This window comes from Phalacrocorax aristotelis, chromosome 4 (genome assembly GCF_949628215.1).
Source record: "Phalacrocorax aristotelis chromosome 4, bGulAri2.1, whole genome shotgun sequence".
Lineage (NCBI taxonomy): Eukaryota > Metazoa > Chordata > Aves > Suliformes > Phalacrocoracidae > Phalacrocorax > Phalacrocorax aristotelis.
In genome coordinates this window covers 38088839-38115895 of record NC_134279.1, presented here as the reverse complement: position 1 = coordinate 38115895, position 27057 = coordinate 38088839, and the positions used below count along the sequence as shown (strand labels likewise).

At 37.7% G+C, this 27057-nt stretch overlaps 1 protein-coding gene across 11 annotated transcripts in view; it reads right to left on the bottom strand.

Annotated features, from left to right (window-relative positions):
- Positions 1–27057, bottom strand: part of RAPGEF2 (Rap guanine nucleotide exchange factor 2) — a 190209-nt gene that overhangs the window by 94054 nt on the left and 69098 nt on the right. For 8 of the 11 annotated variants that reach the window (XM_075091045.1, XM_075091044.1, XM_075091040.1 and 5 more), the window contains exon 4: positions 17565–17648. In XM_075091045.1, the coding sequence (XP_074947146.1) occupies positions 17565–17648 (84 nt within the window). Of the gene's footprint in view, positions 1–2738; positions 2857–14500; positions 14565–17564; positions 17649–27057 lie in introns of those variants that run through there. The other 3 variants (XM_075091046.1, XM_075091048.1, XM_075091047.1) reach the window with 3 other exon arrangements.

Genomic DNA, 27057 nt, shown 5'->3' with positions numbered 1-27057 from the left:
AAATAAATAAATAAATAAGAAGGGCTGTATTTTGGATGTCCTTTTCTATTCTTTAATAACTTGTTTGATTTTAGCCTTTAGCTCAAGGGAACAGGTAGTCAACATATTAAGACAGAAGGCATGCACTGAATTACTGCAAAGAAAATTCATGGTTTCTGTCCCCAGTAACACACTGGTTCTCACAGCAAATAACCACATCATTGCTGTACTGCTCAGATTCCTATGACAGCACAAAAATTATCAGAGCAGACAGTGCATCACACGTACATGTTATCTTTGACCAAAGATCACAAGGCATTTCAGGCTCCCAACTCTCTAATCTTTCTGAAATTTTGTAGGCAAGAAGACAAGTAAATCAAAGCAGGAGAAAGTTAAATGACCTTTCAAGTATTGCAGTTCTCAGATATTGCCATGCTAGCTAAACCTCCTGATTTCCAATCTGCTGCTGAAAATTCATCATCAGTGAGGAATTCACATCATCAGTGACAATTAGGAAACTCCCTTGTCACTTTCCACTACAACTTCAGAGGTTTCCAACTCTGTAGTAGAACACCCATTACTGTATTGCATGTTATCCGTTGCAGGCACTTTGATACCTACATAGTCGTGCAAATACCTGTGAGATGCAACTTTGAGAAACAACTGGGATCTTATGGAACCACCAGTCCCACCATTTCAGTTCAGAAGACTAGTATCAAAATCAGTAAGTCTTATCAGAATTAATTTCTCAGAGCTTCACACAAGGGTGAAGAGCAAAGACCAACAAAAAAGGACTTTGGTGACACTTCTTCACTCGAAATCCCTAGCGGCAGTAACCAGCCACTAGGCAGATGAAACCACCAAACAAGCTTGATTTAGCTGAAAGTAACTTACTTAAAATATTAGTAAGCAGTAAAAAGAAGCAAATACCCAACACATAATACAGCCTGTTTACTAAGCTGATCAAAAAGCCCAAGCTTTAAAGCCTTTTATAAAATACCAGAACAGCTTCATAGAAGGGACCACAAGCTGGCATGCAAGCTGGCTTGAGGGATCCCAGGTATCACAAAGAAACAGCAGCAGCAAATAAAGTTTCAATGGAAGGGTTGACAGATTATCTTCATAATACCAGCTCTACTTTAGTACCTTCTGCTAGACACTGTTCTTCCCAAATTTGGATGCCAGACCAGACCTACCATAAAAAGTGAGTTTGGCTACCCAGATTTATCACAAACTATGCAGCCTACATGAGCACTGGCTAACGTGAAATGTAAAAAAACCTTTGGACCAGGGATTTGACAAATGTATTTCTTCCCTTATGCAGTGCAAAATAAGCATGTGGATATATGACTTCACCACTACGGAGTTTAAGGTTAAACCACATTTTTGTGTTTAAAACGCAGTAGGGAGTTTTACATCAATACACCTCACATTTGGTTATATCATATTATTCCTTAATAATTTCAATTGAAATTGTCTTATTACATAAAGATAAAATTCTTTCCTACCCAAGCCTTATTAATTTCAACCTCTAAAAATAGCAACTATTAAGTCAGTGATGTACCTCAGACAATCCCAGCTTTGCAAGTATTTTCTCCAAATCAGTGATGTGCATGAAAGAATTTCACCAAAGGAAGCTCAAGCAGCTTAAAGTTATCTTCGTGATGGTGGCTGTCAATATGGGATCTAGAGGTTATAACAGTAATTTAGATAGCCAGAAGGCTGCCTGGTTAGGATACTGCTGCCTCATCTAAATTCCCCAAAGAACCTTGTTTTCCAGCAGTTTTTCCAACACTTTTCTTCTTGCTACCCCGTAAGCTCTGACTTGTGGTTCCCCAAATATTAAACTTCACAGATGCTCTCCTCAGTACCTGTCCTAGAGGCAATTTCACTTCTGGAGTCCTTTTCTATCCCAGTTAACTTTTACTCCCCACAAAGCTACTGAATGCATGATGTGAATACAAATCTACTTTAAAAAAAACCCTTAAAGATATAAAAAAAAAAAATTTACTTGCAGGAATCACCTTACAGTAGCAATTTTGAAAGCAGATGGTAAAAAACCCCACAAACCCAATTCTTACAAGGTTAAGTATTCTCCCCAAGCAACTGCTCCCTAACTATACTATTCCCTGAACTAACTGACAAAAGTTTAATTTCCTGCCTGACTATTCAAAAGCATTATTTCCAAATAAATTAATACTTTAAAAAAAAAACCCACACCAAAAAAAAAAAAACAAACACAAAAAAACCCCAAACAAACAACACCACACCTTTTGGTCACTATGTATTAAAAGCAGGTATTTCAATCCAAGTAATTTACAACTTCATTTCCATTCTAATGCTTTCTAAGATTGAGTTTACACTGACCATACATGACAGTTCCCTTCTCCGAAAGCGTACATTATCAGATATATATCTCATAACTTGTTATACTCAAAACATACACAGCTGGCTAAAGAACAGATGTATTACAGTTTACAATACGCTGGTCAATAGAAGTCAAGTTTTAAGTGAAAGCTGAGGGTTTCCATGTTTTCCAAGTTTATGCTTTGTTTTCATTAAAAACACCCTTACTATTATAAAACTACAATTAGTGTAGTGGCTAACAAACAGCAACATGAGAATAATTTAAGACCACTGTCTGCACTTCTTTCCTTTCAAATTTATTACATTTACTAATAAACCAAAACAACAAAGTACCTCCATTAACTGAAACACCTAAGGATACAAGCAACACGTTAGTTTTTATAAGCACTTACGCACAGAGACAGCAAAAAACTTCCAGGTACTGACAGTGACTCGTTCTATCCTTTCTACTATCACCATGACACTGGGGGACAGAGCACTTTTCTCCCGACGTGACCCATCCATCTCCCCAGGTCCCCAGACATACTCATACACACACAGAGATGCTCTTTTCAAAGCCCACAGGAAAGGCGGCAGCTACTGAAGAGGGAACATTTCCCTATCAGCATTCAGCCCTGTCCCCTTGCCCGGGGCCTCCACATTCCTGTTTTCACGTCAGCCCAGCTCCCAAATGGAAAGTTATTTCTCAGCACTGGAATGTAAACGCATTCATCAAAAGTCATGCAGAATCTGAAGAAAACTCCACTGACAACGAACACCAAGGAAAGGTTTTTCAGTGAGAAGCCCTTTTCTTCCTCCCTCTTAAAGATCAAAGATCTCTCACAGAAAATTTCACTGGTGACAACTATTTTTTCAGAAGGACATATAAAACTTAAGATTACATGATAGGAGGAAAAACTAAACCTTTATTTCTTTTGATATTCACCACCTTGCACTAGCTTAAAGTAATAATTAATGCACACATGAATCACAAGTCTTAGTGAAATTAGTCTCACAAAAAAGCTCCACAAAGTATGCTCATCTACATCATACACATTCTTCAGCACATTTTACAGTGCAAAATGTTGTTAGTTTTATATGTTTGCAAATGCAGTATTTTGAATTAAGCTGCTGATTTAGGATAAAGGCTATTTAATTGGCATTTCCTTTAATTCAGAAAGTACACTCCATTTAGATGTATTCTAGAGCAAGGAAAAATACAAATAACACATTTTCTTGTTTCTCAATTTCTAAGTATTTTCTGTGGTATATTTATGCAAGCAAATAAATTCCACATAGAGTTTGCTTTTTTTAAAAAAGTTCTACCAGATACTAAAACTAGAAATCTAATGCATTATTGTTGAAATTATTTATGCCAAAACTCTAGCAATCAGATATTCAAAATCTTTCCTCTGAAGTTTTCAAATGGGATGTACAAAAAAAAAAGCTTAAGATCACTACTGTGCAATATTTGCTAATACAGGATGTCTAAATATATGTGGAGGTTAAAGTAAATGTTTTCCCTCCCCCACTGTCCCTGAAATGAATCTTTTTTTTCTTCTAGACCGTACCTGTAAGCACAATCTGTAAGCACAAGGCTTGAGTTGAGTTCCATTCCCCAAGCTTTTAACATATTAATGATAAAAAAGCAGATCTTAAGTTACATAAACCAAGTCCCTCCTAACTCTCTTCCTGAAAATTACATTGCTCCAGTTGACATCTACATTTGGGAGAATCATAGAAAACTACCAAAATTAAGTACAGATGTATTGTCTCAAGCATATTTAGAATTTGAAGTTGTGCAAGGCACAGTCTCCATTTGCTTTTGGGTAGTACCCACCCTGCAAGTGCTACCACCATCGCTATTTAGACTCAAATGCTCTACTGCATTTCCCATCTCCCCTCTACCCTTGACTTCTCAAGCTCGGGGCAGAGAAGAGCCACCGTTCCTCTCAATGGATCGCTTGCTGCAGGTCCCGCCTCCACATGTTGCATGGCACTGCTTCCTCATACCAGCACCATGACCTCAGCCATGACCAGCAGCTGCTTTCCATCACTGCATCCATTATTCTCTGATGATACAGAAGCAAACATGAGCAGAATGTCTGGTCTCTGACAAATCCCAAAGTCAAGTCTTGATGTAATAATCAACATTAACTTGCAACAACGCCAAACCGCGTTAGATTTAGTTCTAAAGCAAACCAGTCACACCGAATTCCTGCACGAAATAGTGGTACAGCAGTAGTTACTTGAAGTCTAGATGGAAAAAAAAAAAGGAGGACTATTTTCTATCTGCCACTTAGAAATATAGTAAAGGATTCAGTCACGTTCCTCCTGCTGTATCTTTTTTTAATTAAAAACACCACATTTCACTTTGGTATGTCCAAATTAGCATTAAAACATCAGCCCTGTTCATGGTTTATTCTAACCAAGGTTGGTTTCACATGAATGTGCTGTGAAACAGAGACTGTTCCTCAACTCAACTTGCCCTTTCCAGGGATGAAAAAAAGGAAAGTTACAATTTAGAAGTGTGTATACATGCGCAAGCCATCCCTAGGGGAACGCTTAAGTGTTCTGATGAAAACTAAATTTGGCATGGCCGTTTTCTGACCCCTCAGAAAAAAAAAAGACAGAGCCCTTCATGCATGCAGAGCAGCCCTAACGTGAAGAGCCCTCCACTGGGGATGATGCAAGGAGGGAAAGCAGCAGTGGGTTTCCCCATACTTAGGCTGCGCACTGGAAACTATGAAAGCAAGGGTTTGTCAGCTAAAAGACAGAGGATTGTTCCAATTCCATCTTCTGTGTAATATAGGCTGACTTTTCCGATTCTCGTTCGAATTAGTGCCTGCCTTTTAGAAAAAGTAAGCAAGTATGCGAGCGAATCCCCAAGCTGTTTGTGTTAAATACTATTTTTAATTAAAATGTGACAGTCACTACATATCAAAATAATCAGTTGATTCACCTTTTTTGTTTTCCTTTAACTTCTTCAATTCTCACAATGTTATTATATTTACAGCACTTTTTCCAGCAAGAGAGATAGCTGCTTTACAGAAATGCTTTTCAGCTGAAAAGAAAAGAGAGATGCTAGCAACTGGAAGAGGAGTTGAAGAGGCATTTGCAGACCTGTCACTGTTTGCAAATCCTGGAGACATGAGCTCACTACATAGCATGGATAAGGATGATTAGACTTATCCAGTGTCATATGATAGCTTAGCTGTTTACAGCCTCCGATACAACAGCTCATGTGTCAGGGAAGGGACTTGCAACATCACAGCTAAGTACATGCCACTTAAAAATACTTTTCGGGGCTGTTTCACAAGAGGAAAAAGCCTCAAACATCAGTGCAGCTCCTTTGCTTGTTCTGGGACCCAAACCACCCACTGCCTGTGGGGGAAGAGGAATCGTCGTGTCAAGGGCAATAACCCCGGTGCTGCAGAAGAAGGGTGTAAAGAAGGGAAGAACCCAGACAGACAGAGAACACCCGACTACTAACCTGTCTGTGTGAAGGACACTAAAATTATAGGATAAGCACATTTATAGTATATTAATACTTTAATTCCTGCTAAAAGTGTGTGAAAGTTAATTTGAACTCCAGCTGAAAGCTTTAGTAACCTTCTTCAGTATTTTGAACACGTTTAGTTAGCATCCTTACAGATGACAGACTATAGTACTTTACCTACATAATACTCATGAGGATCTATTTATATCTTATGCAAATACAATCCAGATCAGAGGTTGTGTTAATCTGGGAATTTATAGCTGACTACTGAAAGCATGTCAAAAGATGCTTCAGAAAACCCACGGTAAATAATTTGGAATGAGCCAGCTTCAGGAGGTTTGCTTCCAGAGACTTTAGCCAACCCCTAAAACATGCCTTATAATCTTCACATAGTTTTTCTTTTAGTACAGACTATTGTTTTGAAAAGTGTGGTTAATGTTAAAATTTTACCTAGTTACAAGACTGAGTATGGTACCGACTTTGACTAGTTTATGTAGAAAAAAAAATAAAAGCACATTTTCACATTTATTGCTTATTTTAGCTTTTTATAATGTTACTTTGAAACGAAAGTTAAGCTGAAAAATGGTTTAAAACCCGACCTGAAAAAGTGTTGTAAAGAATAACCAATTGTTTTGCAAATGAGGGTAGATGCTCAGGGCCTTTATAGCAGTAAGTGACCCTGAATACTTTTCAGACTAGAATACCACTCAAGGTTCTTTATGACACTTTCATATATACTAAACAAGAGAAACATGTTTATGAAAATTTTCCTGTGAAATTCAAGATCTGTATTTATAAACTAGATACACAAATATATACATAAACAAAACCGGAACAGAGTAGCAGTGGCAACAACGAAGTTCAGCTTGTTGCAGCAGTTGAACTTTGCAGCGTCTCTAGCAGAGAAAGTTAGAAGGCAGGTACCTCATCAGAACATCTGACAGAAAGATTGTTATTTGGAAAAAATCACCCTCATTTTGTTTTTAAATTTGTCCTTAAAGTTCTCATTTCATCTTGGAAAACATTCAAAGATGAAAGCTTTTTTCCTAACCTACCTTTTTATTATTATTCCTTTTTTAAAAGAAAATATTTTAATAAATGGTTTGAATAAAGACAGCTTTGCTTATGCTTCATCTTAATGACATCTGTGTTGCCATGGAGATGACTGTGACATCATGAGATCTACATAATGGTCTCAAAGAATAAGAAGTAGTAGGAAAACATTACTTAAGAGGCAAGACCTCGTCTGAACAGAGTTTGGCTTATTAACATTCATGAAATTCATTAAAACAGAGAAGTATTTTTCCAACCTCATACAAAGCCTTTAGATGTCAGATCCTAAATGAAGACTTTTTTTTACCTTGAAAAATATATAGTAAGCTTTTTTTAAGTCCCCCATAGACTTCAATAATTAACATATCAGAAATTTTCACCTTTTTAAAAAACTAAAACAAAAATTAATAATTTGATGTATCATCTAGGTTTCTAGTAGCAAAATAAGACTATACATATTGGCAATTTCCGCTCCCACTTATACGCCTAACTCATCCAATATAACCAATTCATTCACATGGAGGGCTAAACACATGACCTCAATAACTCATTTCCATAAATTGTATTAGTATATTAGTGCAACATAGATGTATTCAAGATCTCTGAAATAAGTGCCCTATAATTGTAGATGAATAAACAAACTGAAACAGTGAAGTAATAGTGAAAATTTTGTTTTAGCTATTTAGATAATTTGAAAATAGATTATCCCTCACTTAGCATGTTATACTACGTCTAGTGTCCCTGAATTTATTTTTCAGAAACATTTGAAAATTTTAGCATCACCTGAATAAAAACTCTCAGACATTTTAAAGTCGCCTACATTATGGAATCACATTTTTTTTAAAAACCTCATTTGTAGAAGAATTATAGTAGCTTTAGTAGATTATGCTAATAATCAAAACAATACTTTTGATTCCTTCCACCTTTCTACAGTCCTGCAAATACCTAAGTAAGTAAAAGTCATTACTTCAGCTTATCAAGATTGTCCTTCACCAAAGATAAGTCTATAGAAGTTTAGATTACCTGAGTTCCATATAAGGCAAAGAAAAGGCTCTTCCCCACATATACCCCAAACCTAAATGCAGGGACAGCCATTCCATAACACATATATATACACTGAACTTCCCTCAAGAGTTTTCTCAGACATTTTGTAGTAAAAAGTACAAATATCAAGAGACACTTGCACTTGTAACCACAGAATGGACTCTAAGGTACCTTCTGACTTTTCTGTCAAGCATACAGATTTTGGTGAGCATGATCTTCCACTCTGTATATTCTTCTTTTAAATATAATTATTCAGCAGTAATAAATCATCTCCAGTTTCAGGATTTGAGATGGACCTCTCTCTCTAGTTAATGTTGCTCCCCAGGCTGCATTCCACCACCCTGCTGAAGATGGTCTTTTCGCCAGCATATCATACCTAGCCCAGCATCCTCACCTTCTTGCTCTGCAGTACACTCTGTCCCCTCTCCTGACACGGGTATTATTCTCCCTCTTTGCTTTTCTTTATGCTATTTTTGCACATAGTTCATTCTGTTGTTATTTGGGGGTAAGCAATGACCAGATCACTCGTCAGTTCATTACACTTATAAAACTTGCCAAGAGACCTGAGAGCCTGTAAAACAAACACTGCCTTTCTTTTGCCCTCAGCAGGAATCTCGTAATGCAGTTTTCCCAAGTGAGTGAGGGTTTTTTTTTTTATGTTTGGTAGGTTTGTACTAAAACTCAAGACCTTAAATGCTAGAGTACTGAATCACAAGGAACCTTAAATCAGGAGAAACAGATTTCAGAACAGGTCATCTCACCAGCTGCAATATCAATTGTGAAAAAGCAACAGTTTTCTTCTGACAGACATCTTTAATTAGCAACATAGGCAGTAGTGAATATCCAGGTATAACAGATCTCACATTTAACTTTGTAATAACCACATACTTTATTACACACAAAAAGTTCTCCCCCCTTAACTTCTCAGAAAGAGCTCTCAATTTTTTCCACATCCCCATTTGTATGCAAGCAGTTTATTATAATTTCAGATAACAGCTTTTTAATATTACAATCAAGCCTGAAGTCTTACAAAGAAGATACCAGTGTAAGTGAGAACTGTTGAAATTAAATGAATATCACAAATATATTGTATGGAAGAACAATAAAAGCGAAAGCAAAGATGAACAACGTTTCCAAGATCAGTTAGATGTTGTTCTCAATTACTTCAAATTGTGACATGGTCCATTAGAAACCCTAATGTTGGGATTAAAAAGGTCTCTCTAACCAATGAGACACAAAATAAGCTAAAGAGTCAGCAATAAAAACCACACTGTTTCATGACCAGTTTTCACTGCAGCACATTTTAGAAACCAGGTATCAACTAAAAAGCACCAAAATTTTCAGCAATGAGAATGCATCAACATTTTCAGGAAAAAAAGTCTCCAGTGGAATTAATGTTTTTCCCGCCCATCCTGGAGAACATCCTAAAACGTTCCCAGCAAAAACAAAAAGCCCACAATTTCAGCACATTTTCCAAACACTAAATAGCCATAATTTTAAGCGTTTTCTAACATTCAGAAAAATGTTAGAAAGATGTCCAAGTTCATTCATAGATATCCAATTTTATATTTCCTTTATCTGCCACCTTCAAGGATTCTCTTCTTTCGTCTGCTTTCTTTCTGCTAAAAGATTATCCCCCATGAATCTAGTCTGTTAAACCCCTCTGCCTGCTTAATTTTAATTTTTCCTTTAGGTCCTTTCCGGTTACATTGAGCTATTAAGATTCATTCATGCTTACACAGAAAATTTCTGCTCTCCACGTTACCTCAGATTTTGCGGTTTTCCTTAGCATTGGCTATATCCCATACTCATATTATACTGAAAAAATTCCATTATACTTATTCTATATAGCAAATGCAATTGGTTCACAGGCAGGACTTGCTCTAAAAGCAGTGGTTTAGATTTGTATTGTTATACACTTTTTCTATGTTCCATATTACAGATTCCTAAGCATAATTCTGACATTAAAAAAGATACATTTAACTTTTCAGTATTTTTACATAATTGTGGTTTCAGTGGGGGAGATTAACACCATTGACCTGAATAAAGCACAACATAAGAAAAGTCTACTTTTTTTTAATTTATTTTTGATATAGCAACAGTGGCAGGAAGCGGCATCTTGACTTACAATTATTGTGTGTGAAGCAATGAAAAACTGGATCAGAATGAGGACTCTTGAATCTACAAGCGCTAAGCCATCAATTAATGGTGTCTCTCCTATAGAAAGTGCATGAAGTTGTTCTGACATTCCACCGATGCACCTGAGCATCAGCAGGTGATCCAGACTCTCTGAAGTCCATCATAGGGTCTTTCGTATGGAGAGAGACAAAAGCCTGTAGCTCTAGAATTTAAACCTAGAAACTAGTATAAGGCTTGCATTTGTCAGCTCGCGAGGGCTTCTTGGCTTCTCTCCTAGGATGAAGCATTTCCATCCCTGAAAACCTCCCCTGCCTTAAGAGGAATCAGAAATAATCAGGCTCACTTAAAAGTTACTCACATCATGTGACACTTTCTGCTTCTTTGCTACCTTCTCATCTCCTCACTTCAAACTTGGAAGAAAGCCTGGTAGCACTAGCCCCACTACGCTCGATTTCTATTTTTATTTTCAAAGGATGCCAGTGTAATAGATTAAGTCCCTTAACATTTCATCAGATGTGCAAGAACAAAATTCCAGTAGCGTTGAAATAATTGTTTTGACAGGAACAACACCAGTCACCACCCAATCTCATCATTTAGGAACTGTGTCCTCTTCTATTTCCCAACACCTCAGATACTGGCAGCACACTGGGCAAATGACCAATTTCAAACCTCAATGAACTCAAATTATTCAGCAGAATACGAGATGGGTGGAATAAAGCAAAATGTATACAACACCAAACTCGCTTAGCTGTAAAAAACATTTTAAAGTATTAGCATTTAAAAAACTGTACACCAATTTCTACAAACAGTAAGGACAGTTTCAGATGATGTTACTAGTCCAAGTAGCATGTGCTCTGCGTCATGAACTTTGCTTTAAGAGCAGGTGATATGACAAGAAAAGGCCCCCTTAATTTATGGCTCAGCTAATTCAGCTACATCTGGAGTTGACTGTGACTGCGTCTAAGTGAGGAAGCCAGATTCAGAGATCTTGAAACCCTAATGGCCAGCCCTCAGGGAGCTGAGCTCGGGGACAAACCCTGGCAGCTCTTGCAGTGCCAGCTTCTCCAGCACCTCGCACGAAAGAAGGTAAACGCTGCACATCAGCGAGCTCCAGGCTTCCCTGATCACACTGGCCACGATTCCAGATTCAAGGTAGATGGCCAGACCAGGCACTCCCAATAAAACGTTCCCTCTTGTAAGCAAGCTTATATTTTCCCCAGGAGTTTGAGTCTCAACAAATAGTTATAGTCGCATGCACTGTGATAGTCTAATTTTGTGCTTGCGGGTCACAGTAAGCGTCTCCATCCAAAAGGACATAGAGTCTTTTAGGTAGATGAAGATGGTACAAAGCAATTAGCGTTACTTTCTTGATGTCTATTTGAAATCCATTGTGAAGAATTCATGGTAGACATATGGTCAGGCATAAATGGACTGACATCTCCACTGCTTCTTCCAACTTTTCTTCAGCCTGTGATCTCAGTCTTTCCTAGATTAAATGGTAGGATCACTCTCCTCCATGCCTCAGTTTCAGCTGATGGACCGAAATGCTGAACCAAGGCATTAAAACCAGACAGAAGAATAGATGGCACTGGGAGTCAGCCCACAATACCATAATGTATACCTTCCCACCAGCCGTGAGAGACAGTCCTGAGCGTGGCTTCAGAACGGCACTAGCCAGATACAGAAATAAGGAAGCAGCAAACAAGTTATGGGAAAATCCAGCCGCAGCAACTAGCCGCAAAAAAAATAAAGTTTAGTATTCAAGAGAGTTCTGGGGCAAACTAAATCCAAAGCACACATTTTCAAGTAATTTCTTAAATAGACTTGAAACCATAACCTGGGGAGTTATTTTTCCTTACGAAGACCATCCATTGGGTCTTTGTTTCCACCGTGACGCTGTAAATCTTTAGCCATGAGCAAAGCTGAGAAACAGAACAGCTCAATAAGCTCAGCACAGCTCTTGATCAACTCCCTCTGCAGCTTAAATAACTAAACCAGTAGCTCCCAAAAGTACAACCCTGAGGATTCTGCAAATCCATTGCTCAGGGAAAAAATATCCCTTTTTAATCAAATTCAAAATTTATCTTGGTTTAAATATTTGTGTACATTGGTCACTCACTTTCAGTTAAAACACCAGTTTCGTTCTGTTATCTCATAAGTTTCAACCAGCATTAGCCATTGTTAATAAATGCTAGGTTCAAATAGAGTAGGGTCATATAGTAAGAGAAGGATTTTATCATTGTTACTAAAGCTATCAATGTAATTTTATTCACTGAAAGGATTAATCAAACAGTTCTCTATGCAAAATGTAAATGTATCATCAGACAAATATACGCAAACCATACCAGAGAGCATACCCCAGGCATCAGAAGAATTAGAAAGTATGTTTCAGGATACAAACAGCTCTGTAAATGCATGCACATAGCCAAGAGCTCTGCTCCAGCACTGTTATACTCACATGCCATTACCTGACAAAATTTTTAAAAACGGCCAAAACCCCTAACAAATTTTCTTCTGAGAGAGGTGACTAACTTAATCAGGACAGACTTGGATGAGGACAAATAATTTCTGCACAAATGGAGTTTTGTTATTGCTGTAAAAATATCCAAAACAAGTCCATAATTTCTTCAGTGGCTCTCCAGTAGAATTAGATATTCCGCTCTGTTTTTAAAGTTGTTTTAGTATAGGAAAAACCAGAGGGCTAAATCATCAATATTTAAATAGATAGATCCCTTTTCATTTTGAAGAAAGAAAAACACAGATGTTCTCTCAACTTCAAAACTTAATCTTTTAATTAGAGGGAAAATCTTAAATAATTGCTCTTGTATGTAAAATTTGTGAACTTGCCAAAAAGAGCGCAGCTCTCCGTCACCATATGAAGTGGCGAGAGGAGACCTGGCTGTGTGTGGCAGTAAGGAAGGCAAAGAAGAGCCCACAGCAAAGAAAGACTGAGTGGTTTAAGACAAGAGCAAAGCCAGGTTTGCGCATGGCAAGTCGGCACCACAGCGTGCCTGAGCAGTGCAGCACACACCACACAGATGGCCAGAAGAATTCTAGGAGAAAGGCAGACAAACCCAAGGACTGGAGCTTACCAGTCCCATAAAAACTGCCCAGCAATTCCATATTTTGTTGCAGTTAAGAGTTAGTCATGTCCTCCGGTCACGGAGGCCATGTGCAAGCACGAGGTTAGCTGTGAGAGATCTAGGAGACGTTTTCATAGTGCAGCTCCAAGTCAAATAAGAGAAAAGACCATGGTAAAATTTACACTAGAAGCAAAGTCCTGGAAGAAAAACCACACAGGAAGTCTGAACAGCTGAGTAAATGTGATGGAGCACGGAGCAGACCTAGGGATGCTGGAGGCCATTCCAGAAGATATTTTGAGGGACTGTCAAATTACTGCTGTCAGTGACCACGTGAAAACATAGGAGAGCCAGGACAACCTTCAGGGATTGTATTTTCTGCTCATTTATCATAAACCTCATTCTACCATGCGAACTGCTTCAGGGTACAGATGTTCAAGGGCAGTGGTGAGGGGAAGTGTTAATTTGATCTAGTTTGGTGGTCATGATGGGAAGGAGGAATTAAGGTACATTTATTTTGACTATAACATGTGCTTTATGTTGAATTAAAGCAGTAAGTATGAAAATTTTTAACAGTAAAGTATGGGAGGGAATCTTCCTCACATTAAACTGTCAAAATAAATTATTGCAATTTACAGAAATTAAATAGGAGAACAAGATTAAGCTTTACTTTATTTCACACAAAAAAAATATGGCAGCTTTAATTGTTTAAGTCAAAATTCTTTAAAACCCTGAATTTTAAGTTTTCCCAAAATAATCAATTAACTGAATAAAATCCAGCTTATGAACACTATTTGCTAGCTGATTGCATTTCAACAAATACAAGCTTGACTATATTATAATATGCAAATAAAGTTACACTAATACTATTTTCACAAAATAGACATGGTTTAGAAGTTAGTTTCCAAAATGTTACTCTATTCCAATATTCCATCTTGAACTTTTTGTATTATTTTGAATTAAAGACTTGTCAAGTGGCTAGTTGCAAGTAGTTTTACAAGTCACACAGTAAATTTCATAACTTTGGCAGTTACGCCACTCATCTCAAATTATTTCAAGTCACAGCTATTTGACCATATTTATTACATTAGAAAGCTGCTTATTTTTGAACAGCTATACTATTATTTATTTGTGGTTTGAGTGGGAAAGCAGGGGGTGGTCATTTCCTATGCATTTAGACAGCTTGATTATTTTATTATTATCATTCTTTAAGACATTCTTCTTCCCAACTGTATATTATCTGACTGCCAACTCTAGTTATCACTCCCTCTCCCCAAAGAATTTTAAATTGTATTTAACAGTAGGAATGAAAGACATGGAAAAAATTATTTCCATCCAGGAAAAAGAAAAAAAATATTACCTGACAGTACACAATAATACAGCATTTCCAGTGTTACCCACCAACCAGCCTGAGGACGCGACATCTGAAAATAATGCAACTAAATTAGCTAATAGAGGCCCCAAACAATATGCTGAGTATATTCAGTCAAATGTACTAAGGTGCTCCCAAGTTGCAGCTATAAATATGATAGCTCTCCATCCTATTTCTTATAGGCTCAAATGCCAACAGCCATGAAGTTAAGAGTAGGACGGAATCCACCACAGGACTGAGAAAACACCTCCAAGACTGCAAGCAGGTTGATTCAGTGGGGCTAGCTGAACTACCCTAACTATGTACTACTTTTACCCTGGTTTGTACAGACATGCATTTTAAAAGACTGGAATCCAATAAAGAATAGCAAATGCTCTTGAAACTCTCGGGGAAAACATGTATTTTATTTTAAATTTGGCCAGCTACTGCTCAGCCATCATTCGGTGAAGCCCAGCTTGATAAAGCCAGCAGGAGGGACAAGGGGAACCCCGCAGTCTGAGCAGCACCAGCAGCTCCTGGTGTCCTGCTGGGAGGGCTGGATGCAAGCCAGGGAACCTGTGCAAGGGGATTTACTGCAGGTGCATGAGACACGCTGGGTTAAGATGTCAAAGGAGAGGGGATAATTTTCAGGTAGGGAAAAACGTGATGCTTTTGGATAGTAAGATTGGGGGGAACTAGGGGATAGCATGTACTGATCACACTGAGCTCTGGGAAAAAGAAAGTTAGGGAAATGTGAACTTTCTACATCACTCGGATTTGAGGAGAGCAACATAATTCTTGCTTTCTGCTCCTACACAGACTTCTCAGCTCCATCATGCTCTCTTACCCACAAGCTTCACATGTTGCAAAGGTATTTCCTTGTGGCTTTCTAGATAGGCAAAGATAAAATGGATGAAACTTGAAAACACCCACTAAAATAGCCTAAATATTAATTTACAATAAGTTTGCTCAAACAAGATCAAAAGTAGATTATCTCTACCTGGCAATGTTTAGGTCTCTTTCCATTACCTGACATCAGTGATGCATCAGGACATGCTCCATTTGCGAAAGCATAGCAAATTCATCTTAACAGCAATAAGGCATCAAGACTCCCAAATTATGCAATGCTCAAAAGGGCTCTTGAAATTACTCCCTGTATGTGTAAATAGTCAGTTTACGCAGTTATCCAGTAACTGCCTTTTGCCCACTTTTGACACTACTCTTTAGATTTCAAACCACCGCCTTATCAATTCTTTTTAGATAGCAACCTTTTGATAAGGTCTCACTCCCCTTTTTCTAGAGCGCTGTAAAATTTTACTTTAGTATTGCTAGTAATCAGTCTCTTCCACCCAGTCTGTATATCTGAGCAGTTTACTATTTCCTCGTGAGCAGTTTACTGGCAGCATAAGTAAAGATGAAAAACTTAGTTGTCTTCTCAAGTCTTTGCTTGAAATTAAAAAAAAAAATTTTAAAAAAATCCCGTATTATCCACAGGTATTCCAATCAGAAGTTCAACCTGGGTGTCCTCTTACTTTTCCCAAGCTTCTTATTCAAGCCCAAGCAGCTTACACATTTAGAAAGTAAACATCCTGATTATCCTTGTCCTAAATTTAAATAAGGCCCTCCTCTGTCCTCCTAATAACTATAGCTTCTGAGGACAACACCTCTCACTAGAATGACTCTGGGTTTGCTCTCCTGAAATACTTTGTCTTGTTAAAGTTTTTTCATTTTGCTTTCATGGACTTATGTTATCTTTGTTAATTAACAAACCATCTCTCTTGCATTTGCTTCCCAAGATACCAGCTTTGGCAGCTATTTGACTCTATCCAGAACTATGAAGCTTTTTCTAATTCCAAATTCCACACTTGAAATTCACCAAGATCTCAGACACTGTCCCAGATGTCATTTTTTAAATTTCTCCAGGTGAACAGCCCTTAAATGTTCTACTTAGTCACAGGTCCTGTAATTTTCTGTTCATTCTTCCATTCTTCTTTATCCTATTAAATCTCACCTCTCATCAAGCACAAGCATTGCTGTAATTCAGAGGAACAGAAGATTCTTGCCACAGACTATATACAACCAGCCTACATTAATTCAGATATCATATATGCCTTCTCCTGGCATTTAGAGGTAGCACTTTCTGCCAGAATTTTTCTGGCATTGCCTGTTCATGGATGACATATGGGACAATTTTCTTCCATCTGCCAGCAGCAGGGATCCTATAATCTGTTGTTGTGTTACTTTTTACAATAACCAGTTTTGAACCTTTATCATAGACGGTACTGTTTGATGGCACATCAAATATATCATTTTATCAGCAGTGCCTGTCCTCTTACATATGCAAGACACTTGCTTACACCAAGAACATGCCACCGTCATCAAATGGAAGTCCCAAGCCCAGCATTGCTCTCCCACTGAAGGACAGCCCTGAACATCTAATTGTTTAAATGCCAACCAACACTAGCTTTCAACTAGTTCCCCACTGTTTAAAACTGTAAGGAAGTTTCTAGTGCTTTCATTCTCATCATACCATAGAGATAGGTCATTCTTTCATTGTGCCTTTCACAAATTTTATTACGTGCTATTTACTTCAAAGGAGCCTTTTAGAATAGCATGAATGAATATGCATATAACCAGCATTTTAGAGTGATTCTGCTCTGCTTCCACTAAATAATCAAGCTCAGCCGCCTTAGTCTAAAATCCTTGCAGTCATTTGCATTTTTTCCATAGCTCAAAATAATTTAATTTTTACTGTAGCGATGTATATTTTGAGCGTCTCACACTCAAACTCATCTTTTTCCATGCAAAATATCACTTTTTATTGCAAATTCATTTACATGAAGCCCAGCTGACAGCATTTGCATGACACTTTGGCTGCTTACACTGTTCACGATGGGCTTTCAATTCTCTCTATGGGTATAAAACTACCACCACAGCTAGTAGAGGTAGGAAGAGTGTGCTTACGTGTGTACGTTTGTGTTTCAATAAGCATAAAACTTTGCCTTTTAATTCTGAACATTCTCTACGTCTCATGATTTCTGTTTGAAATACAGAACATTTATAACTGACATACCTGCTCCTTGGAAGAAACATAGATTCTTTAATGAAGACTGAACCAGACAGCAGGATATACCAACAGGTACCAATATCATCAGGGCTGGAATAAAAAAAAAAAAAGACAGTTTAAGACACTTGATTTAAATTACTCATTAAATTACTCATAGCACTATCAAATTTGCAGTACAAAGAACACTGAAGAGGCAAAAATGCTCAAAATTAGGGAAGAAAGCCACAGTTCAATCATTTACAGGAGAATTCTGTCAAACTATTCTCATCTCCACCTGCAAATATATACATTATTAGAAGGCCCCATTTCATTTACTTCTTTTTAAAAACCCTATATTGATCCATTTGGTAACAGCACAAATCCAATTAAATATAATTAAAGTGATTAAAATTAAGTCAAGCTACAGTAAATATATTGTATTGTATTCTGTCAAATCCCTTACTTTCTTCTTGCTGAAGCTAACTGCAGTATCTTCCCCTCTATAAATAAGGCTTGCTTTCCCAATTCTAGACATCTTCTCCCTTTCGTCAAGACAGAAATTTGCCTTTCAGCAACAGTCTGCCCTCCCACAAGGTAAGACAGCATTGGATACATTTGCAGATGGTAAACCTACATCAGATTTGTTAATCAACTTTATCTGCTGCTACTACTCATTGCCCCTTTCATGCCTCTTCCTGGCATGAGAATAAATTCTCAATAAAAGGGACAAAGAGGGCTTTTTTTCCCCCCCTCTCTTCATCCTGTAGAGGAACTGGATGACTTTGTCATCCAGGCCCAGTTCATTCTACCATAGATTCAGATCTTCCTCCTTGAGTAATACAAAAATATTTCATAGGCTTAGACTCTTCTTGGATAGTTTCAAATAATGCTTAGACTGGAAGTAAAATAGTTTAAGGTTACTAGAAGTAGCTGCAGCAGAAGTCTTGTGCCCTTTTGACAGGTAACACAGAGTATCTGCACTTCAGTTTTTACCACTCCTGCGTCTTCCAAAGAAACTCATTAATTGGATTCAAGTACACCGTTAGGAACTGCACGAGTATTCTTATCTGAAAACCACATCCCTAGTGACACTAAGAGATGCAGATTACTTAATTAACCTGTAGCACCTTCACTTTTTTAAATTACATACCTCAAGTCTTTAGCAACATTTAGTTTTAACTTCAAGCAAGAACAGCCCACATCCTTTAATGACAATGACAGCATAGTATTAAAACCCCATCTTAAATCTAAGTAAGCTACGTGCATGTTAGCAGCATGTTTTTCATTTGAAGAGCTTCAATTTAAGAAGTACCTACACAGCAGGGTCCTCAAGAGCGCCGTTTCCTTGGCACTCACACTCTATTATGCTTTCTAAAAGGAAAGCTGAGGTTAGAAAGAGGGAGGGAACTGGCCTAAAACAGCTGAGAGAAAAACAGCAAAGTATCAAATCTAGAAGTGTGCTCTATTTCCATTTTGCACTTAATAATGTAACAATGAGAGAAAGGACAAACATTGGAAACATGGAGAATTAACAGAAGAAGTTGAGGGCACGACCTATGACCAAGAACACAAGAACCAACTAAGCTGAAGCAGCCTGTATTTCTTTTCTACCAGCCTATGACCTGATCACTGAAGACACACTCACCAGTGAAGACCTAACATCTTCAACGTGAACACTTCAGAAAATACTTCTTTATACTGATAGGCAATGGAAATGAAGCCATATCATGGTGCCACAGCTAAAACAACAAACCATTTTGATTTACATAGTTGAACTGCACCAAGCTCCCTTTTCTGAAGCGTGCTTCACATGCTTGCTTCTCACAGGGACCTGTATTGCCCTCAAAGTTGTTAGTCTAGGAAAATCAATGTTGTACTTAAGTACAGAGAACCAGGTTAAAGCAGATAAACTCAAGAAAACCACTACTTCAAAAGAAAGTATTGTTCTCAAAAGCATAAACATGCACCTGAGTTAAGTCACACATCTTCAAACACTCCTCCCCCCAAATGAGTCCTAAGCTTACAGGCATATAGCCAACATTGCTGCTGAACTGCGTATCTCGGGATTTTTTGTTGTTTCTGGTTTCTAATAGATGCCAGTCTAAATACAAATAATCTGCACTAATTAGTATAGTTGAAACTTTCTAACAGTCATTTTCAGCAATGGCTGTTAGACTGAGTGATTTCCCAAGTTTCTGGGAAGTAACTCTACTAGGATGGAAATTATAATTTTTCCATGTGGAATACAGTGTGTTATATTATCACATAAGAATTTTTGTGGTTTTTTTTTTTCCCCTTTTCCTAAGAATTGGCAGTTTGCCTATGCATAAAAGGGAAGTCTGACAGAAAAGAACCTCACCTGGGGCCACAGGCTTTATGACTCTAAAGCAAAAGTAACCTAGGAGATCTGTTTATACTTTTACAGAAAGCCATTTCCAAGCATAAATTAATAGAAGCAAGAATTTTAGAAAAAGTGTTTAAACCAATAGTAAAATATTTTAACTTTTGTGAATGTAGTAACACACAAGTTCTCCCCCCGCCCTTAAGAGTTGCTGAACTATTTTAAATCCCTCTGTCAAATCACCTGTAGCTATCTTTTCTCATTGGAGATCTTTATCTCCAAAGACAAAGGCAGCCACTGGCTTTCAAAAAGCATCAGTTGATATGTTCAATATTCAAATTCATCTTAATGCTACTTTTGAATCACCCTTTCAATCATTTAACAAACAGCTGAGATTATACATTTAACTGCAGCAGTTTACATTTTTCTTACGTGATCACTCACAGCATGACTTTTCACTCAGTTAATCATCCAACTCAGCTTTATCTTTTTTTTGCCAGTTCAAAGGTTTATCCACTTTCTCTCCAAGTTACCTCTTCAACAGTCGTTGCTCCTTCTCACTTACCTGTCATGAACATCATACTTTATCTATATATAAAAGAAGCATCTGTTCATTTGACAGCTGAAAGTGCTAATTAAAAAAATAAATCAAACTTCAGGATTACCATCTGATTGGGTCGGTTCCCCTTTTGCTTTACGCATACTTTGATAACTTTTTATTCTTACAGTCATGTTAGATTTCTAAGGTATTTGCATCATGTTGTGCAAAACAATTCTATTGGACTCAATTCCTTAATTATCTAAGTTAAAAAATAAATTGTCAATATTGCTGTGTCACAGTAGCAGAAGGTTGCTACAGGACAAGCCTGTATTCAAGGTATCTTCAAAATACTCTGCGTATTCTTTTAAACTTCCATTGCCATCCAGAACATCATAAATATTTCCAAGACAGTCTTCAAGAGCAAAGAATGCTGAAGGATTTTCATTCTCTTCATTCTTACGGCTACCAGTCTCTTACTAGTCTTGAACAAAACATCTGAAAAAAGCCTATGCATATAGCAAATACATTCCTTCCTCCAGAACACACATGCTCCCCTCCGAAAAAAAAACCACAGACAAATGAAAGACTGATCTATTTCTTTCATATGAAAATATATTTAACTCCTGCACTTCTCAACACTTGCTACACTTTAAGTTGTTCAGAATTAAGCCTCAAAGCAGCCATTTGGCAGACAGCTTTTGCTAGACAATGCTGTTACAAAACACACATGCAATTCTTTCATTTTAAGGATCCCGGGCTTTCCACAGTTCTATTCAAACTTCAGATGGCTTTCAATCAAGTTTCCATGTTTTCTGTACTATGCTTGACATTTGTTCAACAATGCATTTTGCATTCTTCCGGGCTTTTTGCCTGTAATGAATGACAGAAGGAACTGTCAAAGAAGCCCATGCTGAACTACAAAAGCACTTTTTCAAGCCACACGAGGTCTCGTGCAAATACCATTTTATCCTATGTAGAGTACCCATATTTGAAAGGTTTTCTTTGCAATCACATTTTACACGTTGTTTTTAAACATCAAAATTGAATTCTAAAGAATAAATCTAAACCTAATTATGGAGTTTTGTTCCACTGCTAGAAAACTGCCTAGCACTGGTAGTCCACAACAGTATCTAGAAACTGTACTTGTCCTCCTAAATATTTCTTCTGTCAAAGGGATGACAACAAATTGTGCTAAAAAGGGTTCTTTTGTGGACAGGACACATCCCTGATCAGATTTGCAGAAGGGTATTAAGTGTAAGCACTTCACCCAGAATTAGCTGAAGCAAAATAGATGCTGATGATGTCCCCTCAAAGGTATCCTTAAGAGTGAGATTTGGGTTTTTTTGGTCTGGGGACACTTGAGGGGAGGGTCCAGTAGCACCTCTCAGTCAAGCTGACATTTACTTAGGCAAGATCTTTATAGTTTTGTACGGGTGCCACTGCTGTCCCTCATCACCACCACCACCACCACAGCAGCAGGAGCTGTCAAGACACTAGGGGACGGTAAGTAAAGTGAACAATCCACACCAGGCTGAAAGCAAAGCCCACCCAGGCAAGGCAAACCACACTTCTACCTAGTTTTGAGTTCCTCTCCCTACCCTCCCTCCAGTCTTGCAAGGCTGCATGTACAGGAGTGAAAACACTTGAAATCAGAAGTTATTGGAACATGTTGCACGTTTCCAAGCAGGCATTCACAGATCATCTTTGCAGGCAAGAAATTACTTGTTAGCCTCAATCAATGGAGCACATTGCTTCAAATATGTAAGACTGGTGGGGGCTTGTTTGTTTTGGGTTTTTTTTTTCAGCTCATCTACTGTTCTGCATATTCATCTGATGAAACTCAGGACTGTTAAAGTCATATTGCCTACCGAATGCAGCACAGACATCCATTTCCAAGTTACAGAAAACAAGATTACCAAGAAAGTAGGATGACACACGCAATTTATCCTGCAGAGAATCAGAACTAAGTCAACCCAGAAGTCACACATTAAGAGGCAGTCAGAAGAACAAAATCAATACATGTAGTCATTCTGTCCTAGCTATATTAAAGGCAACAAAAGCCCCAGTGAAACGCTGGAGACAAACTTCCATCCATTCCTTACCTAACCAACAGGACCTAGAGCCAGATTCAAGACATCGGCTGCACTACAACTTTAACTCGTGTTAGCACACTAGGGTTAGACAGATGCCCATACGTCTACACGCACTCGACTCATTTGATTGCCGTGCAGAGGAAAGAGCCTAAATCTTAAGATAAGAAGCAGAAGAACAAGAAATCTTTAGCCAAATATAAAATTTGTATTCCGTGAAGACAACAACAAAAGGACTCAGGTACCAAGATATAACGTTCTTCTCTTATAACTGCTATGATAGAGCTACCTACTGACAAGGTTTTCAGAATATGCAACTTCTAGCAGCAACTTTAAAGTGGTGCAAAACTGAAAGCCAATACCAAAACAGTCACCAATAGGCAGGCTTTATTCATAATCTGCACTTGTTAGTTGTACAGAACTTAAACAGAGCTACTTTAAATCTTTACTATTATAGGACCTTTGACAGCAGGGGATTTCCTGGGGAATCTCCATTTAATTTCCCAGAATGCAGAGAGCTTGATTTACAGGAATTCAGGAGCTAGAAACGGAAACGCAGAGACTGGATTGCAATGCCTTCCCATTGCATTTTGCTCCACAGCTTCCTTGATGTAGCCCTTTTACACAACACGACCTGCAGCCAGACAGCACACTTCTCTGCTTTGAAAATGACACAAAAAACTGAAGACAGAACTTTGCAAAGTAACTTCATAGCTGTTATTCTAACTGTTCTGTTTGGAAACTTCAGTTACATAATTATGCATTAGCCTATGATTGCATCACCAGGCCATCACCACTGATAAGGTGAGACAGTATTTTCAGACTAAAGCCTTCACATTTTTCCAGCACATGACTACTCTTTGCAACCTCAGAGGTACTCAAAGTTCAAAAATCAGGAAGCATTTATAAATGTCCAGACTGCCAAGATCCAAGAAGTTTGCAGGCTCTCTCAAAGTCTTCAGCACTTGTATCAAACCCTTCACGCTGTGAGCTATTTATTCTACTGGAAGAGGCAGCTTCTTATTCCCAGATCCCCAACTAACTACATATAGACTACTTAAAACTGAAATTTTATTTTCTAATTATATATCATAAATATTTTGTTATCCTAACAAATCCTGATGTATCACTTTCCTTTAAAACTTATTTCGAAACAGCTACATTTTAACAAGAGCAATCCATTTAATTCTTATTCTCCATCATGATGAGATGCAGCACTATTAAAACCTCTGGAATAAACACCACATTCTTATTTGTGTGCATTTGGTTCAACTGAGGTAACAAGTACGTGCAGTGGCAAGAATTTGCAGGTCTTTGTGATGACTGTTGTCAAACATGCTTTAATTCTGTCAAATAAGACATCACTTCAGTGCAAAATTCAGCACCTGGACTTGAAAGTACATGCCGAACACAAGTCTTTGCTGCTCTCACCACCTTCTGGTCATCGGTTTCTCAGGCAACCCTTTAGAACAGCACTTGAAAAAAGCTAAGCAGTATGCAGGTCTCAAGGGAAACAAGCATGGAAATGGCTTCCATATAATTACTGCTTAGGATTTCTTTTATAGGAGATGTGTCTATCCAGAGACCTAAAAATAACAGTGTCATTCTCCCTCCAACACTGGACTGAATGGCCCCGCAACACCAGTTGCTGGCAGGACCCCTAACATAAGTCAAACATCATAATCCAGAAATACTTTCCAATTCAGAGGTACTTTCCAAGTTACTTCATAAAAAGGTCATGAAATCAGCAAGAACAATTTCTTGGTTGTGAAAGAGCTAGTTAGAATTATTCTCTCCATAAATCATTAAAATTCCAACCACTAAAGGATTCATTGAAGACTTACATTTAGACTGGATATAGTACCATGCCTACAAGTTAACATTTGTACCTGTTTTGATAAAAACTTATATTACAAACCAAGACGTACCTAGCAGATTACTTTTTCATAAAATCATGCTCAATGTTATTGAAAATTGAATAAATTTCAGTAAGTAAACACAGAGTAATTCAGAACAGACACTGTTCATGCTCCCAGATCACCACTTGAAAGGAACAGAAACAATGAAAATTTGACATGTCAGAACTGGGACCTCTTTCAGGCATTTAAGCACCACACAAGAAGAAATTAGAAAGAACATTGCTCTGCAAGCTTATGCTCCATAGGATATTGTTTCAGTAGATTAATCTGTCTGTTTCTCTTTGCTCATTTCTGTTATCCTCTGTCTGCTGAAAGCTATAGGTAGTTTATTGTTTAACTGAATAACCATTGCCACAATTAGACATTAGCCCTGAAGTGCCTAGGGATGTCAAACATCTTCAAGTGCAATGATTCTCTCAGGTAGACATCTCATTGCCTGAAGATCCTGCCCACTGGCACTGTATTGTGGTAACACTCAGAATAATCAGAAAACCATTTACTCACATTGTCAGCACTGTCTATAACCTTCCTTAATAAGCTAGTTAAGCAGTTACCTAACATCTGCCAGAGCATTTTAGATGCTCTTCATGACATTAAGAGGTACATCCCAAACATAGAAGTAAAACAGATTGAGTACTTAATGCATCAGCCACAGAAATTTCCAAATACTTTTTTTTTTTTTTTAAGATTAACATATTAAACTTATGTTTGTTCTTATAACTAATCTTTACTCTAAATGTAAGAAAAAATCTTATACATATCCAGTCATCACACTGGTAGCTCAGAATTCAGAACTTCTAATATGCACTTTAAGATCACTTTTCAGTGAAAATTTCAACTGATGTCCCTGGTTATCTTTTACTAATGGACACAAGACCAAAACTGATGTCTTGTCTCCTGGTCACAAGAGTGGGAAATAAGAAAGGGACCACAGGAAACAATTCTTCAGTACACAGGAAAACAAATAATAAGAAGCATGTTTACTTCATTTATTTGTATTCTTTTCCATTTTTGAAATAAAATCGGTAAAAAATTCAGTCAAATCAGACATTATTGAAGAGTGCTAGTCTAAAACAGCTGATTAAACAGGCAATCAATACAAACATTATGCAAATATACATACCCAAGCTAACTGACCTATTGTCATTGAAGTCTTGGTATTAAACTTATTCAGCGAATTAGGCCTTGATATCAGAAGATAAATTCCTAAATCATCAAGAAAACAATGACACAAGTAGAAAAATAAAATGATCTTCCATCCAAAATAATCTGAGGTCAATCAAGACAATTCTACTATTAAATCTTATACCCTTCTAATATTTCTCCAAAAATCAAAGTTTTTATTCTCAAAATTACAACAACAAAAACATGATAGCCCTCAGTGAAACATTTACAGTAAGGAAGGTACAAAACAAAATCTCTACAAAAACCTTAGTCTGCATTCAAAGCAGTCTCAAAATCAGGGCAAACTAACACAGAAATTTGGAACAGGCTACACAAAGCCAACAGAGTAACATTTATCACTGACACTATTAAGAAGCCTTGATTCAGTCTCTGCTTACACGGAGCCAACTGCCAAGTCCTTGGATGTATTTGTTTTAATGATACATATTGCCTGAGAAATTCCCCACAGAAAACGTATCCACAACACAATGTATAAATTCAGGTTCCTGATTTACTGCAGTGCAGAACTGGCACCATCCCAACGCTACTTTGGCAACTGCCCGACTATCAGAAGGCGCAATACACATTTAGGAATACTTTAAGAAAAAAAAAAACACCACACACAGCAACAACACAGGAGAGACCAGCCCTGCTGCGGCAGTGTTAAACACACTGCTGCATGACTTCCACAGAAACCTATGGATGCACAAGCAGAATAAATGTATATTGCCAGCAGAGGTCTACCTGAAAATTAGGATGCTGACCCAGAAAAGATGCTTCAAACACCTATTCTGAGATTACTGTTTATTCAGAGCATTTTAAATAATTTCCCAAGTATCTCATTTCTACAAAGCCAAGGAAGAAATCTTTTATAGGGGCTCTCTGAAGTCAAGAGCATTCAGTGAAACATGGAGGCTTGGGTCACATTTCTGCACTTACTGATCAGATGCATCCTGTCCAAAAATCAGAAATTCTGATTAGAAGTAAAGTATTGAAGAATAAAAGAGAATCATTTTACTGATAACTCAGAATATCACTAGTGGAAACATCAGCTTGATCCTCATACGCTTCTCTAATAATTCCTCTCCGTAACGTTTTAGGTTTTAGGTTTTATATCTGTAAGATATAGACATATATAGCTATTGATTACATGTACCTTATCTATACAGAAGAATTTGGGTCTATGATACCACCATCATAAAACTTCTTGAATGTGCACAGAACATAAGAGCACTCCTTCATAATACAAATGGATGCATCAGAACACAAGTTTCAGTGAGGTGGTCTCTGCAGAGCTGTTTTATTTAAAAATCACGCACCAATAGCTACAGCAGCAGCTTTTAGCTCATTTTTGTCACACATCATTGCACAATTAAGTCAGGCTATGCAGAAACAGAAGGCAACTTTGGCATCACTTTTTGCTGTTTTGTACACACTGCCTCTATCCTCCTGAGGGTCTTCAGGG